This window comes from Nannobrachium achirus, assembly GCF_963921795.1.
Source record: "Nannobrachium achirus genome assembly, chromosome: 18".
Lineage (NCBI taxonomy): Eukaryota > Metazoa > Chordata > Actinopteri > Myctophiformes > Myctophidae > Nannobrachium > Nannobrachium achirus.
Genome location: NC_137825.1, coordinates 12,876,034 through 12,892,659, shown reverse-complemented (window position 1 = coordinate 12,892,659; position 16,626 = coordinate 12,876,034). Strand labels below are relative to the sequence as shown.

The 16,626-nt window shown below is 43.3% G+C and overlaps 1 protein-coding gene across 2 annotated transcripts in view; it reads left to right on the top strand.

The window, feature by feature from the left end:
• pgs1 (phosphatidylglycerophosphate synthase 1) overlaps positions 1-16,626 on the top strand; it is a gene marked incomplete at its 5' end in the record, with an annotated part of 60,843 nt that overhangs the window by 40,694 nt on the left and 3,523 nt on the right. For both annotated transcript variants that reach the window (XM_080748149.1, XM_080748148.1), the window contains 3 exons: positions 1,259-1,550; positions 3,082-3,230; positions 5,939-6,083. In XM_080748149.1, the coding sequence (XP_080604275.1) occupies positions 1,259-1,550; positions 3,082-3,230; positions 5,939-6,083 (586 nt within the window). The remainder of the gene's footprint in view (positions 1-1,258; positions 1,551-3,081; positions 3,231-5,938; positions 6,084-16,626) is intronic.

Below are 16,626 nucleotides of genomic sequence, written 5' to 3'. Positions count from 1 at the left end.
AAGCCACACCTGTCAATGTCAGGTGCCTTAATTACGGCGAGAAGAAATGAATGCTCGCTGACACGAGTGTGATTGTGAAACGGTATTTACTGTAGTGTACTACATACACCTTCACTGGAGTCTGTCTTGGTGCATTGATGCACACTGGTCTAAGAGTCTCATTATTGCATTGTATGGTTGCTATAGGCATGGAAACGGGGTGAAATACTTTGGAAAAGCTATGGAAATGTTATTGAAATGTATTTTTTTTTTTTTCAAAATGTGACCCATTTAGACGCATTATTTTATGCTTTAACTATTAAAACATAACAGATATACAAGCTCACAGCGTGGCACTCGGTGCTGATCTGTGAGCTTGTAGATCTGCTATTTTTCTTTTTTTAATCGTGAAGTCTTTAAATATTTTGATCCAATTCTAAAAGTATGTTCTAAATCCTTCTAAGGTTTTTTGAAAAACCTATCTTTCTATGTCAGTGACGCTCAAGCTTTTTCATGTGAAGGACCCCCAAAATTACATGTATTTGGCCGCGGACCCCCATCTCAAAATATTTAGTTCCAGGGACCCCCCAGGAGCAGAGATTGGAGTTTCAAAAGTTTGCTTTGAAAAATATATATGTCAAGATTTGCACACATTTTCACGACTTTTTCAAAAATAGCAGATCTACAAGCTTGTTGCGACCATCAGGTCGCAGTTACTATTAAAACCTCCACCGGCTGTCAGTCAGTCTGTCAGTCAGTCATACGTCACACTGTTGTCCTTTTCATATCTCTGCCACCGTTGCCCCGATCCATTCCAAACTTTGCACACACATTCCTTGGCTGCCAAACCACTACTTCTACCCTCATCTCTCACATGGCCCTCTTCTAGCGCCACCATGAGGCCGATTCTTGCAAAACACATTTTTGGACACTGCTCCTACAAATGTTTCCCTAAAATCACGCAAATCGGTACACAGTATGTCTAGAGTCATGTCATCAACATGGATCTGTCCCATTTAGCGCCACCTTCAGGCCGAGTTTTTTAAACACATTTTTGGACACTGCTCCTACATATTTTGCCCTAAAATCATGCAAAGCGGTACACAGTATATCTAGAGTCATGTCATCAACATGGATCTGTCCCATTTAGCGCCACCATCAGGCCGATTTTTGAATGCGACTTGACGGTCGCTTATCTCCCGATTAGGGAGTCTTACTGGTAATAATGCGTTCCCGGTCTAAAAAAGGGTTAATAACTTTTTTCCGTTGTTTTCCACAGCGCTTGCTGACGGACGCGGGCCCCGACGCCACGGTGTTCCTGACGTCGGGCTACTTCAACCTGACGCGGGCCTACATGGGCCTGGTGCTGGGCGCGGGCGCCGACTACCGCATCCTCACCGCCTCGCCAGAGGTCAACGGCTTCTTCGGCGCCAAGGGCGTGGCGGGCGCCATCCCCGCCGCCTACGTGCACATCGCCCGCCAATTCTACACCAAGGTGTGCCAGCTGGGCCAGCAGGAGCGGGTGCGTCTGCACGAGTACCACCGGGCACAGTGGACCTTCCACGCCAAGGGTGGGTTCTGGTGGGACCGGTGACCACACGCATACACTAGGGCATTCACGAATAGTGATTTTTAGTATTCGAATTATTCGACCTCAAAGTATTCGAATATTCGACAGGACTGGCCAAACTGTCAAATATTAAGTAAGCAAGAGGCGAACATTGTGAAAATAGAAGATCTACATGCTCACAACGCCTCGCGTTGCGAGGCGTTGTGAGCATGTAGATCTGCTATTTTCACAATATTTATCTGCGGAACCGAGTCACATTAAATGTAATACCTACAATTCCAAGTGCTTGTCAGGGTGGGGGTCCCCATTTCAAGTATGTTTATTTTGGGGGTCACGGCCTAAAAAGGTTTTGAGAACCCCTGGTATAGAGCATTAACAGGGGCATTGACAACTCATTCTTATGACTTGATGTCAGAGCGGCAAACCCATAGACCGTAAAGAAGTGTACACAACGTCCAGACGGACAGAGTCAGCAATGTGCCGTTTCACATACTAGACTGCGACCTTCGGTCACAATAGTTGTTACTTGGGAGTCAGAAATAATGACTTGTCTTTTAGTTCTACTGCATCTCTTCTCCACTAGTGAAAATGTATGAGAATCACTTCTGTGCTGCTTTTTGCTGTTGGGGGGGGGGCCACTATTCACCCTTATACAAATGCCATTTCTCCCATAGTTCTTTGGTCCTCAGGTTATAAGTCTCCACCACGTTTTTAAATAGAAATATTGTATTTCTGACTCCACTACATTTCTAGGAAGGCACTCTGGGGACTCAAACGTAGAACAAATATGTTACGAAATAAACAACTTAAGCACTATTTCAATTATTTTTAAAGGGTTAAGGGCTGTTGTTTTCAATATATATATTTATTTACATTTCCAGTGAATTTCTGAAGATGTACATCGTAATTTGTACTTTTTCCAATACACTTTGTGTCTGCCACTGCTTGCGGGCAGCAGCAGCAGCGCTGTAGCGTGAGAGAGGCTGGCTGGTACAGTCATCCTGTCATAGCCTGGGGACAGGGATGCACACACACACGCACACGCACGCACGCAACACACACACACACACACACACACACGCGCTCTCTCTCATACTTTGGTTTTGGACAGACTCCGGGGATTTCTGCATGTGCTTCCCTTTTAGCTGTGGTTTTTGGTCGACTTGAAAATCCCTCCTGGAAAACGTGGCTTCAGATTCTTTTTAATTTAGACCGAGAACACATTATTATGCATTATTTTATGATTTAACTACATCCGCTATTTTTTTTTATCTTGAAAATGTGTCCAAGTCTTTGAATATTTGTGTGTGTCTTCTAAATCCTTCTAAGGTTTTTTGAAAAACCTATGTTTCTATGTCAGTGGTGCTCAAACCTTTTCATGTGAAGGACCCCCAAAATGATATGTATTTGGCCACGGACGCCCCTTCTCAAAATATTTAGTTCCAACTTCCAGGGACCCCCCAGAAGCAAAATTTGCTTGTTACAAATATTCGCTTAAACCATTACCTCCTTCTTCCCCTCCTCTCCTCCAGGTCTGTGGTATTACCTGCAGGGACAGGAGAGGCCTTGCATGACTCTGATCGGATCGCCTAACTTCGGCTACCGCTCCGTGCACCGCGACCTGGAGGCACAGATCGCCATAGTAACCAAGAACCAGGGACTGCAGGCCCAGCTGCAGGAGGTAACTACCACCCCTCACAAATCTTGTTTCTGTGTTCGCACCACATTAGGTATGGGAGTTTGTTGTCGTTGGTCATGTTTTCAAACTCACTTCGGGTGTGTGTAATCTGTGGGAAGTATTGCATCTCTGATGTCTTGGTATAGTGGGCAGGTGGTTAAAAAGTGTAGCTCTGTTTCTCCCACATTTTGTGTGCAGTGGGTGCATAGTCTGTCTTCCCTTGGGGTGTCTGTGGCAGCCTTTCTCTAGTGCAAGGCAGTGTTCGCTTAGTCTGTACCTAATCAAGGCTTTCCTAAGTGTTTTGGGTCGTTTACCGTGCTCACGCAACCCCCCCCCCCCCCCCCCCCCCCCCCCCCCCCCGACAGTCAGAAGTGATGACTCAGTTCTCCTGACTTTGATGCATTCACAGACACACAGTCACATACTGTATACAGTTACACACTGGCACGCACATAACACAGCATGCATACTTTATGACTGGTCTGACTGAATGTGTTCATTTGTTTAACCCCATAACCTCAACCCTCTCTGCTTCATGGGGATTTTTATGTCTTATAATTGGATACAAGGCTTCATGTGTGTGTAATTGATATAAAATAAGTCATTTTTTGGGTGAACTACATCTTTCAAAGAATTCCTTCACCCAAAAATGGCCCAAAATGACGCCATTTCCTTCATTGTGAATGAAGAATACAGACATTTAAGAAAATATTTGAATTTAAGAAAATAGGGTTCCAAGATTAACAACCACAAAACTATATTTAAAAATAACTGTAATAAGAATTCCTACTCAGTAAAATCGCTGTTGCGACACAAAGGTGAATAAGTGATAGAGGAAAAGTCATGTGGAGGTGAAAGTATTCTTCTGAATTCAGAGACCAGGAAGCGCTGCGTGGGTCCGTAATTATCAGGTACCGAAACGGGTGCTCTTTGGCGAGGGTTCAATTATAGGTTTAGACGTTTTAAGTTCCTTCCCTTTTTGGTTGGCTGACATCCAAGTGAGAGAATCATATCAGGTGAACTTAGAGAAGAATCCAAGGCACTTAAAAGGTCTTTATTACTGTAGTGTAGGTCATGGCTTGGCAAAGTTCTAAATACGCAGGTGACAAAAATGTGTTTCGGTTTCTGTCTCCGATGGCGGCCTCTTGAGTTTTTAAAACTTTGCCAAGCCATGACCTACTAAAGGCCATTCCTTTAACCACTTAACCTACACTTTATCTGCAAGCTCAAACGCGTCTTGAGCTTGTAGATCTGCTATTTCCGCTATTTTAGAAAACTTTTGAAAATATACAGTATGAACAATTTCCATCATGAAAACGATTACAACATTTATGCAAAACATAATCTATTTTCTTTTTGTGTTTAGGCGATTATGTCAATAATAGCGAAGGGCATAAAATCTAGTGCCCGGGTAGCTCAGTCGGTAGAGCTCTCGCCTTTGTACCGAAAGGTCGTGGGTTCGATTCCGGGCACCGCCAACTCAGCGTATGAGTAGCACGGCTTGGCAAGTTGTGCGGCAAGTACTGGGAGCTGATGGTAGGTGTGGCGCTCCACCTCAGCAGGCCATCTCCCAGGGGTCTAGCGCATTGTAACGGGGACAGACTCCCGCGTGTTACCGGCTGATACCGACAATAAGCCACTCCCGACCTACTTTGCATAAAATGCATCTCTGCATGGTCCCTAACTAAACACTGTCCTTCCACTGTGTGTCTGTTAGGAGCAGGAGATGTTGTACAGGAGATATTAAACACACTGTCCTTCCACTGGGTCTGTTAGGAGCAGGAGATGTTGTACAGGAGATATTAAACACACTGTCCTTCCACTGGGTCTGTTAGGAGCAGGAGATGTTGTACAGGAGATATTAAACACACTGTCCTTCCACTGGGTGTCCTGTCAGGAGCAGGAGATGTTGTACCAGAGATATTAAACACACTGTCCTTCCACTGGGTGTCCTGTCAGGAGCAGGAGATGTTGTACCAGAGATATTAAACACACTGTCCTTCCACTGGGTGTCCTGTCAGGAGCAGGAGATGTTGTACCAGAGATATTAAACACACTGTCCTTCCACTGGGTGTCCTACTGTATGTTAGGAGCAGGAGATGTTGTACCAGAGATATTAAACACACTGTCCTTCCACTGGGTGTCCTACTGTATGTTAGGAGCAGGAGATGTTGTACAGGAGATATTAAACACACTGTCCTTCCACTGGGTGTCCTACTGTATGTTAGGAACAGGAGATGTTGTACCAGAGATATTAAACACACTGTCCTTCCACTGGGTGTCCTACTGTATGTTAGGAGCAGGAGATGTTGTACAGGAGATATTAAACACACTGTCCTTCCACTGGGTGTCCTACTGTATGTCAGGAACAGGAGATGTTGTACCAGAGATATTAAACACACTGTCCTTCCACTGGGTGTCCTACTGTATGTCAGGAACAGGAGATGTTGTACAGGAGATATTAAACACACTGTCCTTCCACTGGGTGTCCTACTGTATGTCAGGAACAGGAGATGTTGTACAGGAGATATTAAACACACTGTCCTTCCACTGGGTGTCCTACTGTATGTCAGGAACAGGAGATGTTGTACCAGAGATATTAAACACACTGTCCTTCCACTGGGTGTCCTACTGTATGTCAGGAACAGGAGATGTTGTACATGAGATATTAAACACCCTGTCCTTCCACTGGGTGTCCTACTGTATGTTAGGAGCAGGAGATGTTGTACAGGAGGTCTACAGAGGTGTCCAGCTCCACGTTCGAGCGCGCCGACCGCCACGTCAAGCTGTGGGTCAAACTGGTGACGCCCCTCATCAAGAACTTCTCATCAAGAACTTCTTCTGAGAGCCCAGCAGGTACGCACAAGGCCAGCATGCACGCATGCACACACACACACACATGAAAAGATGTCCCATGATGCCTCGCGAAATAATGTAGTCAGGATAGCCTACCAAACCGTCCATTCACTTGTAATCATCATGACTGCAGACAAATGGATATATCTCAGATTCTTTTCCCAGATTGCGTATTTTTTGGTCAAAACGGACGCTCGGATCATCGCGGTTGTATTTTTATCTTTTCCCCATGAAAGAAAAGTCTCCCATGACCGTAACCTCCTGAGTACATAATGGACACATGCTGTGTCAAAAATCAGGTAAAAGTATTAGGAAAAAGCCTTGGCAGTAATCTACATTAATTTGATTAAAGATTATAGCAGTCAAAGTGTTTCATTTTTAGATTTTGTTTTAGTCGACTAAATCTACAGTTTATTTTTCTTTATTTCAGTACTTTTTTTTTTGTACATTTTCAGGTGGGGGCACTATGGCACACTCTCTCTCTCTCTCTCTCTCTGTCTCTTGCCCTCTGGTTATAATGGGTTAAGCAGATTGTCAGTGTCCTTGATGATCAAGGCTCAACCTTGACTGCACAGTTCTTCTGGTACACAGTCTAATTCCCCTGGAGGGAGCAGAGCTCAGCTCTGACGCTGCACTGGGCCGTCCGCTCCGCAACGCTCCGCCATCTGGACTTTGGGTTGGAGGCAGGGGCGGTGCAGTTCCCGTACCAGATGGAGACACAGCGTTGTCATTCAGGATGTGACCTCTGTTGTAACCGGGGCTGTTTGTCGACATTCATTTACATTTTCGGTTCATTTGGTGGACACTGCAGCAGTGGTTCTCAATCATTATTGGGTCAGGCTGCCCTGTAAATGACTTGTTCATCCACGTCACCCCTAAATTACATTATTATTTCTTTACAGTAGCTTACATTTCAAATAAGTAAATCTTTCCTCCTAAGTACATATCGTCGTTGTCGGGTGGAAACCTTGTATGTCCAAGACTGTTCGTTTTATATTTATCATTTTAAAAATGAACGAAACTAGTGAAAATAGCAGATCTAAAAGCACACAACGCCTCGCATCGCGAGGCGTTGTGTGCTTGTAGATCGGCTGTTTTCACGATTTTTGTGCGACAGCCTTGTATGATGAAGCAGGGCTTTACTTGGTGAAAAAACATACAAATTTGAAACTTGGAGATACGCGGTTTCTGCCCGACAGTGACGATATGTGGGTTTTACTGTCCTTTTCCTGAAAGGTTTTCTTTCCCTGTTTTGTCTTTCTAATCTTGATGGAGAAAGGAGTGTTTTTGCAGAAACCCACAAATGGCAAGAAACCCACTCCATTCCCATTGAAAAGCAGAATCCACCTTCATAGGTCGATTTTAACTTTGAAGTCAGAGAAGTTCATACAAATAGCTAAAATAGCTGATCTACAAAATCATTGTTCTGCCTTTCCACTGCCAATGGCAGGACGTGTGGAGTTTTGAAAATCTGTATGTCACAAGGACAACTTGAGAGAATGTTTCCATTATTATAGGACAGATTGAAAATAACTTTTACACTTGGTACACTTGGTGTTTAACCACTTTAGGCCTAGAATTATTGAATGCTTTAACCAGTGAAAAATAGCAGATATACAAGCTCACAGCAGCTTGTAGATCTGCTATTTTTGAAAAAGTCGTGAAGATTTGTGCAAATCTTTGAATATATGTATTTTCAAAGCGAACGTTTGTAACTCAAATTTTGCTTCTGGGTGGTCCCTGGAACTAGATATTTTGAAATGGTTGTCCGTGGCCAAATAAATATCATTTTGGGGGTCCTTCACATGAAAAGGTTTGAGAACCACTGACATAGTAGTCTCTCGAGAACAGACTAACTGAGCTCCAGTTAAGTGAAAAGGACCTTTTCTTTGACGATGGACGGCCAGATTGCTGACATAGAAACATTGGGTTTTTCAAAAAATCTTAGAAGGATTCAAAAGACACTTATAGAATTGGGTCAAAATTCAAATTTTCACGATTTTTCAAAAATAGCAGATCTACAAGCTCGCAGCGCGGCACTCGGTGCCGCGCTGTGAGCTTGTATATCTGCTATTTTTTTATATTTAAAGCATAAAATATTGCGTCATATTGTGTTCAGGCCTAAATGGGTTAACCACTTTAACCCCAGCATCCCTTCTCTGCAGGGAACATTCACCAAAAATATCCAGATCTATAAGCTCACAGCGCGTCAGATCGTCTATTTTTGGTAGAGTGACTTGGTAGGCTGAAAAAGATTGCACCAAGTACAGTGCAACTCAGGTCCGTGTCACTAAGGGGCATGGAAGAATCTTGGCCAATGTGAATGCTGGTCAGCAGGGACCAGGCAACAGTTTTCAGGAACAGTTCAAATCAATCGAATTGCAGTGTGAATCCGCCCTAAGTATAAATGGTTTAACTGAAGTGATATTGAAACATTCCAAATACTGTACTATCATTATCAAAGTATTCCTGGACTTTGTCATGGCACAGTCACTGCACAGTACTAAAAGTGTGAATGGGAGACAGTTTGAATCACTTAAAAGCGCTCTCTAGATGTAGTAAACTGAACCTGAGTTGGCTCTGGTTTCAAATGGTTTAGATTGTATTGCAGATCTTTTTCATAGATTCCATAGATGGCTTCGTAGACTTGTTTGACAGCACTGTCAATGTTGAGTGTTGGTTTCATGTTAATGTGTATTTTCAGAGTCAGACGGTTAACCACTTAAACCCTCAATACTTTGAAAACCTTGTACTTAGTCTGCACGTATTGCAGCGCACAGTAGCAACAGATACAAGTTGACAATATGCTGAATTTAGATTTCATTTGGATATATCGTGGCCCACGACAGAAGCCCTGTCTGTCTACAACACAACCCACGGTTTGACCAGAGTTCAACATCACTTTAAGTACATGTTTTTAACGTATCCGCTAAGAACTACTGGTGACCATGTGATGAGAGTTGGTTGTCAGAACTCGTTGACTCCCTCACGCAGCCACTAACAGGGCTTTTCCTTCACATGCTGTTCTCCTAAACACAAACAGAAAGGCTAGAGCTCGTGTCAAGCAGCCTGTGGTTTCGTAGAAATGTCTACAGTCATTGTGGTGCGTCCCGGTTCCAGTGCCATAACAAGTACTCGGATTAGTTTTTTTAAAGTAAAAGTAGATCTGCCACAATGTCCATAATAAATCTATTGCAAGTTAAAAAGGCCTATATTCTAAATTGCGCTTGAGTAAAATCATCAAAATATACTTATACAGGGTATATCTGCATGTGTATAAAGTTATAATTTAATGACTTTTAATACCAAAATTGGTCAAATTGACAAATATTGCTTAAGAAAGAGGCTCACCTTCTGCCAATCTACAAGATTGTAGTTTGGCTATTTTCTCAATATCTGTGGAACCGACAAGTCAAACTAAATGTTATGCCTACAATTCCAAGTGCTTGTCAGGGTGGGGGTTCCCCAGCTCAAATATGATGATTATTGTGGGGGTCGCGGACTGAAAAGTTTGGAAACCCTTGACTTGAAGCACTCATTATGCAGAACGTTTCGTTTCACGGTTGTTTTTCAACCTTTTGACCTAATGTTTCAATGTTTCACTGGTCAGGAAAACGGCAATAAATAAATAAGGGATCAAAGTGTTCCCTTAGTTATTTTTGAGCAGTACATGTTTAGTAATAATTGAAGCAATTGAAGTTTAATAATAATGTATTGGAGTCCAAAGTACAATCCTTACCTGTGGAATTGGAAGTATTGAAAATGGAAACATTCAAGTGAATTTAAATGTACCTCAAAGTTGTACTTAATTACAGTACTGGAGTAAATGTCCAGCAATGCTCTGTTCCTGCACTTCCCATAAACACAACGCTGTTCTTCGCTGATTCACTTCCATCATGGACTGAGTCACTCTGCTATTATAATCACTGTTTCTCAACCTGTGGGTCGGGACTCCGTTGTCATGGCAGTGGCAACCTGCTGCTGTGAAATGCCGTGCCACAGAGTGTCTTCATTACTAGCAAGACGCCTAAGGGCGACAAGCGACCTCGCTCTAAAGGGCCAGGTCGCGCCATGTCTTGGCCATCTGGCCAGTGATGTATACCAGTGTTTCTCAACCACTGTGCCTGGGGACCTTTGGTGTGCCCCTGAGAAGGGTCAAGTGTGCCCCTTGAAACTGCTTGAAAGCCAGTATTGAATTTATCATTTTAAAAATGATTTAAACTAGTGAAAACAGCCGATCTACAAGCACACACGTTGTGTGCTTGTAGATCTGCTGTTTTCACTACTCTTGTGCGACAGCCTTGTATGATGAAGCAGGGCTTTACTTTGCGAAGAAACGTACAAATTTGAATCTTTAGAGATACGAGGTTTCTTCCCGACAGTGACGATATTTACGCCCCCGTATTATGTTGGTGTGCCCATCATGGATTCTTGGGACATGAAAAGTGTGCCCATGCAGAAAAAAGGTTGAGAAACACTGATGTATACTGTACGTACCGGACCAGTTACCCATATATGGAGACCCCTGGTGCCCATATATTATGGAGATCCATGTACTGTAGTGTATATGGAGATATGTAAAAGCATGACACATCGGGGAAATACTGATGAGGTAAAAGTACCTCAAACTTTAACCATTATTTTATGCTTTAACTATTGAAAAAGAGCAGATATACAAGCTCACAGCGCGGCACCGAGTGCCGCGCTGCGAGCTTGTAGATCTGCTATTTTTGAAAAATCGTGAAAATGAGTGCAAGTCTTGTCCGACTTCCAAATCCTTCTTCTAAATCATGCTGTTCTCAAACCTTTTCATGTCAAGGACCCCCAAAATGACATGTATTTGGCCACGGAACTCCATCTCAAAATATGTTGTTCCAGGGACCACCCAGAAGCAAATATTGAAGTTACAAATGTTAGCTTTTAAGTAGATATATTCAAAGACTTGCAAAAAAAAATCACGATTTTTCAAAAATAGCAGATCTACAAGCTTGCAGCGCGGCACTCAGTGCCGCGCTGTGAGCTTATATATCTGCTATTTTTCAGTAGTTAAAGCAGTCAATAACCCTAGGCCTAAATGGGTTAAATAAAGTACTTGAGTCAGTGTAGCCTACTTGGTCTGCCTTCCAGCACTGCCAGGGAGCGGCAGGCATGACACGGTCAGAAAGGTCACACTTAAGAGTTTAGAGGAAGTCCTTGGCATAATTAAGACTTGTTCTGGTAATCCTTGACGGTTGAATTGAGGTTTGAGTGACTGCCATAGTTCACAACTACCTACCATGACTCCATTGACAGCTGTGTTCTGCTTCGATTGATTGGCTTCATGGCGACTGATTTGATCATTTGCCGAAAGCAAACAATGTTTTGCGCCCAGACCTGTTTGTTTTCTAACTGACGATGAGACGTGTTGGTCTGCTATTATCAAACGATTTGATTTAGGGCTGGGACTTTAATGGATTCATTTCGATTAATTCATTACAGAAAATTGACGTGATTAAAAGATTTAACACGTTTAATCATGCTTAGTGTTTACACCATAGAACGTTCTCACTGGACAAGTTTCAGGCGTACCGATCATACCGGTGCACCAACCAGCAGTCAACTAAATTTAGATTAGGAAAAACTCACTCGTACACCAAAATGCGTTTTAAAGATTCGTTTTTAGGGATTTTATGCCTTTATTTATAGGACAGTAGACTGACAGGAAAATGGGGGGAGAGATGGGGAGTGACACGCGGCAAAGGTCGTCCGGATCGGGAATCAAACCGGCGACGCCGCCAGGCATCAATGCCTATGTGGCAATGCCTAAGTGGTATTCATCTGGACCAGTAGGCCAGTGGGTGCTTCTCCAAAATGCGTTTTAATTGGAATAGAATTGCTTCCCATGTCAAATATTTATATGCGATTAAACATGCAATTAATTTCGATTAATTAATTACGACTACTCTAAATAATTAGATTAATTATTTTAATCGAGTCCCAGCCCTAATTTTTATACAAGTCATACATTTAAAAACTTGAGATGGGACATTCTGTGAAATGGTACTTTCTGCATAGTGGGGTACATTTACCTTTGGTTTGATTGGTTGATTGATTGATTGATTGAATACTTTCTTTATTAGAAGTTTGCATTGGAAAAGGAACAGGACAGTGCAGTTCACTGGTACAAGGTCAACTAAAAGGATAAAATCCATAGCAGAGACGTAGCAGATCTACATGCTCACATCACCTCACGTTGCGAGGCACTGTGAACATGTAGATCGGCTATTTTCACAATTTCAGCCTCTAGTATTTGACAATTTGATCTATGTATAATTTGTTATTTTAGATGTATTAAAAAGTCCTTAAATTGTCACTTAGGAAATGTCAGAAACCCTCTATACACTTAAACTTTATGTTGGTTTGTTCACTGTTGAGAGAGAAAACAATGTTGCACATAAAGTTAATCATCTGGGGACCCCCCAAAATAATTTGGGGCCCACCCCTGGAGGTCCCAACCTCAGAGGTTGAGAAAACACAGCCTTAACCCTGCAAGGCCCATCGTAGCTTTTTGGCAACATTTTTATTTTATAATAAAAAGAGTTTAAATAATTAGTTATCCTGTTCTTTTTTCACATTAAAATCACCATTGGATCCTATTGTTTAGTATTACAATGCCATTGCCCACAATATTTGCATATGAATACCCCACACAGAGGCTTGGTGATCATTAGAATGTCTAGAACAGGGGTCTTCAACGTTTTCAGGCCGGGGACCCCCAAACTGATGGGGAGATGGAGCAGGGACCCCCTACCACCTCGTAGGGTGGGGGGGTCGGGGCTACGACATATTTTTATTTTAAACATGTTCAAGTTACAGCGAGCAGGGTGGGCCGTACCACTACCATTTCTAAACATACTACTTATTAACTGAGAACCAATGTCAATAATATCAACAATCTGTCAATTGCATAGTAATCATGTATTCAAGCTATTCAAAATGGATAGAATCATGATTTATTTTTTAACATAAATGTGAAAAATGAAAAAAGAATAAAGAAACATTTTTAGAAATCTTTTTTTTCTTTAAGCAATAATTTCGCGGACCCCCTGCAGTACCTCCGCAGACCCCCTAGGGGTCGCGGACCCCCTGTTGAAGACCCCTGGTCTAGAACATATACATTATGTTATTATTGTGAAAAATATCCCCAAAATGCAAGATTTATGGCTATAAAACCTTACAAAAACATTACATTTTATTGTGATTAGGACAACACCATCTGATTTTATTTTTTTAATTTTTTTATGTGGCAAGTAGAAATGAATTTGGGTCTTGCAGGGTTAAGTAAACCGGCGTCAGACTACTTCTCCTCCATCGGTGAGGTGTGACGATGCGGTCCAGATACGAGGCCAAACCAAGGTCTGTTTGTCTCTTAGCAGGAAGTGTTGGTACGGTTCAGATACGGGCCGGCAGAGCAGGAAGCGCTCCGCTGCGCGGGGGGAGAGAGAGAGAGAGAGAGATAGTGACGGTAATTCTCCTCCGCTGCGCGGGGGGAGAGAGAGAGAGAGATAGTGACGGTAATTCTGCGGTGGCTGATTGCCACCTGAGACTACCCAGGGTGTCGCAAAGACAAAAGGCACTACGTTGAGTGATCCTCTGCCAGAGAGGAACAATGAGCCGAAGCGACAACCTTTCAACACTCCTTTATACGCACGTGCTGCTGCAGTGCAGTCTCATCTATTTTTGGTGTGATGTTGGGAAATGTTAAGGAAGTGCGTTGTAATTGTTACCGGAATGACTGCACAAACAGACGGTGGGGGGAGGAAAGGTTGCACTAGTTCCTTGACCCTTCACTCTGAATTTTATTTGTTTGCACTGTGCCTCTGCAGGAGTGCTGTGCCTGCTGCCAGGCCTGTCGTACAGATTTTTGGGAAGGGGATCAAGATCAAAGAGCTGGCCGCCCCTCCACGTGGGCTCCCCTCCGTTTTTCGAAGAAAAAAAAACGTTTTTTCATGGGAAATTATTTATTTTTAAAGTAAAAAAAACGGTTAAAAAAGAGTCCTTCCGTCCATGTTCTGCTCCAAACATGTACAAATGCAATATATAAGGTGCTCACCGCATTGTCGAAACTGACCCGCAAACTCCTCGCCATGTGTCTTTGCACAGTATGCACACTGCTGCGTTTTTCGTTGCGAAATGGGTTTTTCAGGACAAGGAGAGAGAGGGAGATAGAGAGAGCAAGGGACTGAGTGGTGCGCGAAACGGGCGGCAGTGTGCAAACGTGACTGACATAACGTGAGGTTGATTTTTTATTTGCGCACTCCGAAATTCACTCCGATATTCGGCCCGAAAAACGCAGCAGTGTGCAACCAGCTTTAGTCCATATGTTTCCAATAAATTAATGTTTACTCAAACTTGTCTCGGAGTCTAGCGTTGAACTCATGTCCCCCCCCCCCCCGAGAGGGAAGACATGCAAGACGAGACAGGGAGGTGAATTGGACCCTGCAGGGGCGTCTCACCAAATTCTGGGCCTTGGGTACAAGGATTCACTCACATTTTGTGCTTTCTGCTATTTTTGAAAAATCGTGAAAATGTGTGCAAGCCTTTGAATATTTCAAATCCTTCTAAGGTTTTTTGAAAATCCTTCTAAGGTTTGGTGCTCAAACCTTTTCACGTGAAGGACCCTCAAAATGATATGTATTTGGCCACGGACCCCCATCTCAAAATATTTAGTTCCAGGAACCACCCCCAGAAGCAAAATTTGAGTTACAAATGTTCGCTTAAAAAAAAATATACCGGTATATTCAAAGATTTGCACACATTTTCAACGACTTTTCAAAAATAGCAGATCTACAAGCTCACAGCGCTGTGAGTTTGTATATCTGCTATTTTTCAATAGCTAAATAGCCCCTTCACCTTGGGCCGTAGTAACTCAGTCCCACTCCCCTCCCCTTGTGACGCCCATGGGACCCTGGGTCCTTGGCACCCACGAGGATCTTTCTGGTCCTGTGCACAGGCAGAGCCAGCAGGCAGATGTGACTGATCTGATCTGAGAGTAACCTGATCTCCGCTTTGAATATATTCGGACCGTAACGCCATTGTACGGTTGCTGTTTGGTGTCGATTGATACCGTGATGTAAGGCTCGGGTGGTATCTGCCGGTTTTATTCATGCCAAAAAAACACAACCAAGTCATTGTAGAATGTGTCACCTTGTCTAGCATACAATGCCATCTAACATGCAGTTAGCCCACTTAGACAAGTCTTGCTGTGTTTAACCACATGAACTCTAGGCTTCCCGATAGTGGGTATTTCATAACAGGCGAGAATTCAGAGGAAATTACTTGATATACTTTTCCTGTAAAAAACAATTGCCCCATATTTTGGCCCCTAAGTCGCCCAGGGCCATTGACATAGGAGGAGTTGCGTCATCTCCGTTCTCCGTCGGCCCACAAACATTACCGCTTGTGTGGCGCATCGTTGACGCAATGCTAGAATTGTATACATGGCTTGCCTGGAATCCAGTAAATGCTCATAATCCTAATCTGCACATTCTCTATTGACTTCTGCTTTTGCAGTCGTGGTTCAGGGGACATTCTGGGTTCCATGTTGGCGGGTTTAAATGGACCCTTACAGGTCTGTAACTCTTGAGTGTACTAATGGAACCAAATGGACACCTACAGGTCCATTTGGTTCTATAGATCAGTGGTTCTCAACCTGTGGGTCAGGACCCCCAGGGGGTTCCCCAAATTATTTTGGGCAGTCCCCATGAGATTAACTTTCATGTGCAACATTGTTTTCTCACTCAACAGTAAAGAAAGCAACATAAAGTTTAAGTGTATAAAGAGTATCTGCACATTTTTAAAGTTACAATTTAAGGAATTTTTTATACTTCATTATCACACCAAATTGTCAAATATTAGAGGAAGAAATTTTGAAAATAGCCAATTAAATGCTCACAATGCCTCGCAACGCCTACATGCATGTAGATCTGCTATTTTCACAATAGAACTGTGTTATACAAAATGTTATGCCTCAACTCTTAGTGCTCGTCAGGGTGGGAGGGTCCCCAGTTAAAATATTATTATTTTGGGTGTCGCGGCCTGAAAAGGATGAGAACCCCTGGTGTAGATCACAATAAAAGATGTTGGGGAGGGACATCTGGGAGGAGGCCATACAGTACCTGGTGCTACGTGGGGGCTTTCACATACAGTACAGTAGGAAGGGTCCCAAACCCCCAAAGTGGTCACTATTCTTTCTAGTTTCTAGCTTCACATTCTCTTGCAGTTGTTGTTACCCTGAAGGAGGATGCATGCAAGCCTCGTCAGCAGGTTTTTGCGCCGCCGCCGCCGCGGTGGTTTTGTGTTTTTCGTTACGCTGTCACATCCAATCACAAAGTACCGATGCAAGCAGCACCACAGGCCGAGACGGTGGAGACAAACCACAAGATCACTGGCAGAGAGAACAGCCTGTTTGTTTGTTCCACACAACATGGGCACATGGGGGGCGGCAGTGGCTCAGGGGTAGAGTGGGCGATTGGCAACCAGTTTGATCCCAGGCTTCCCCAGA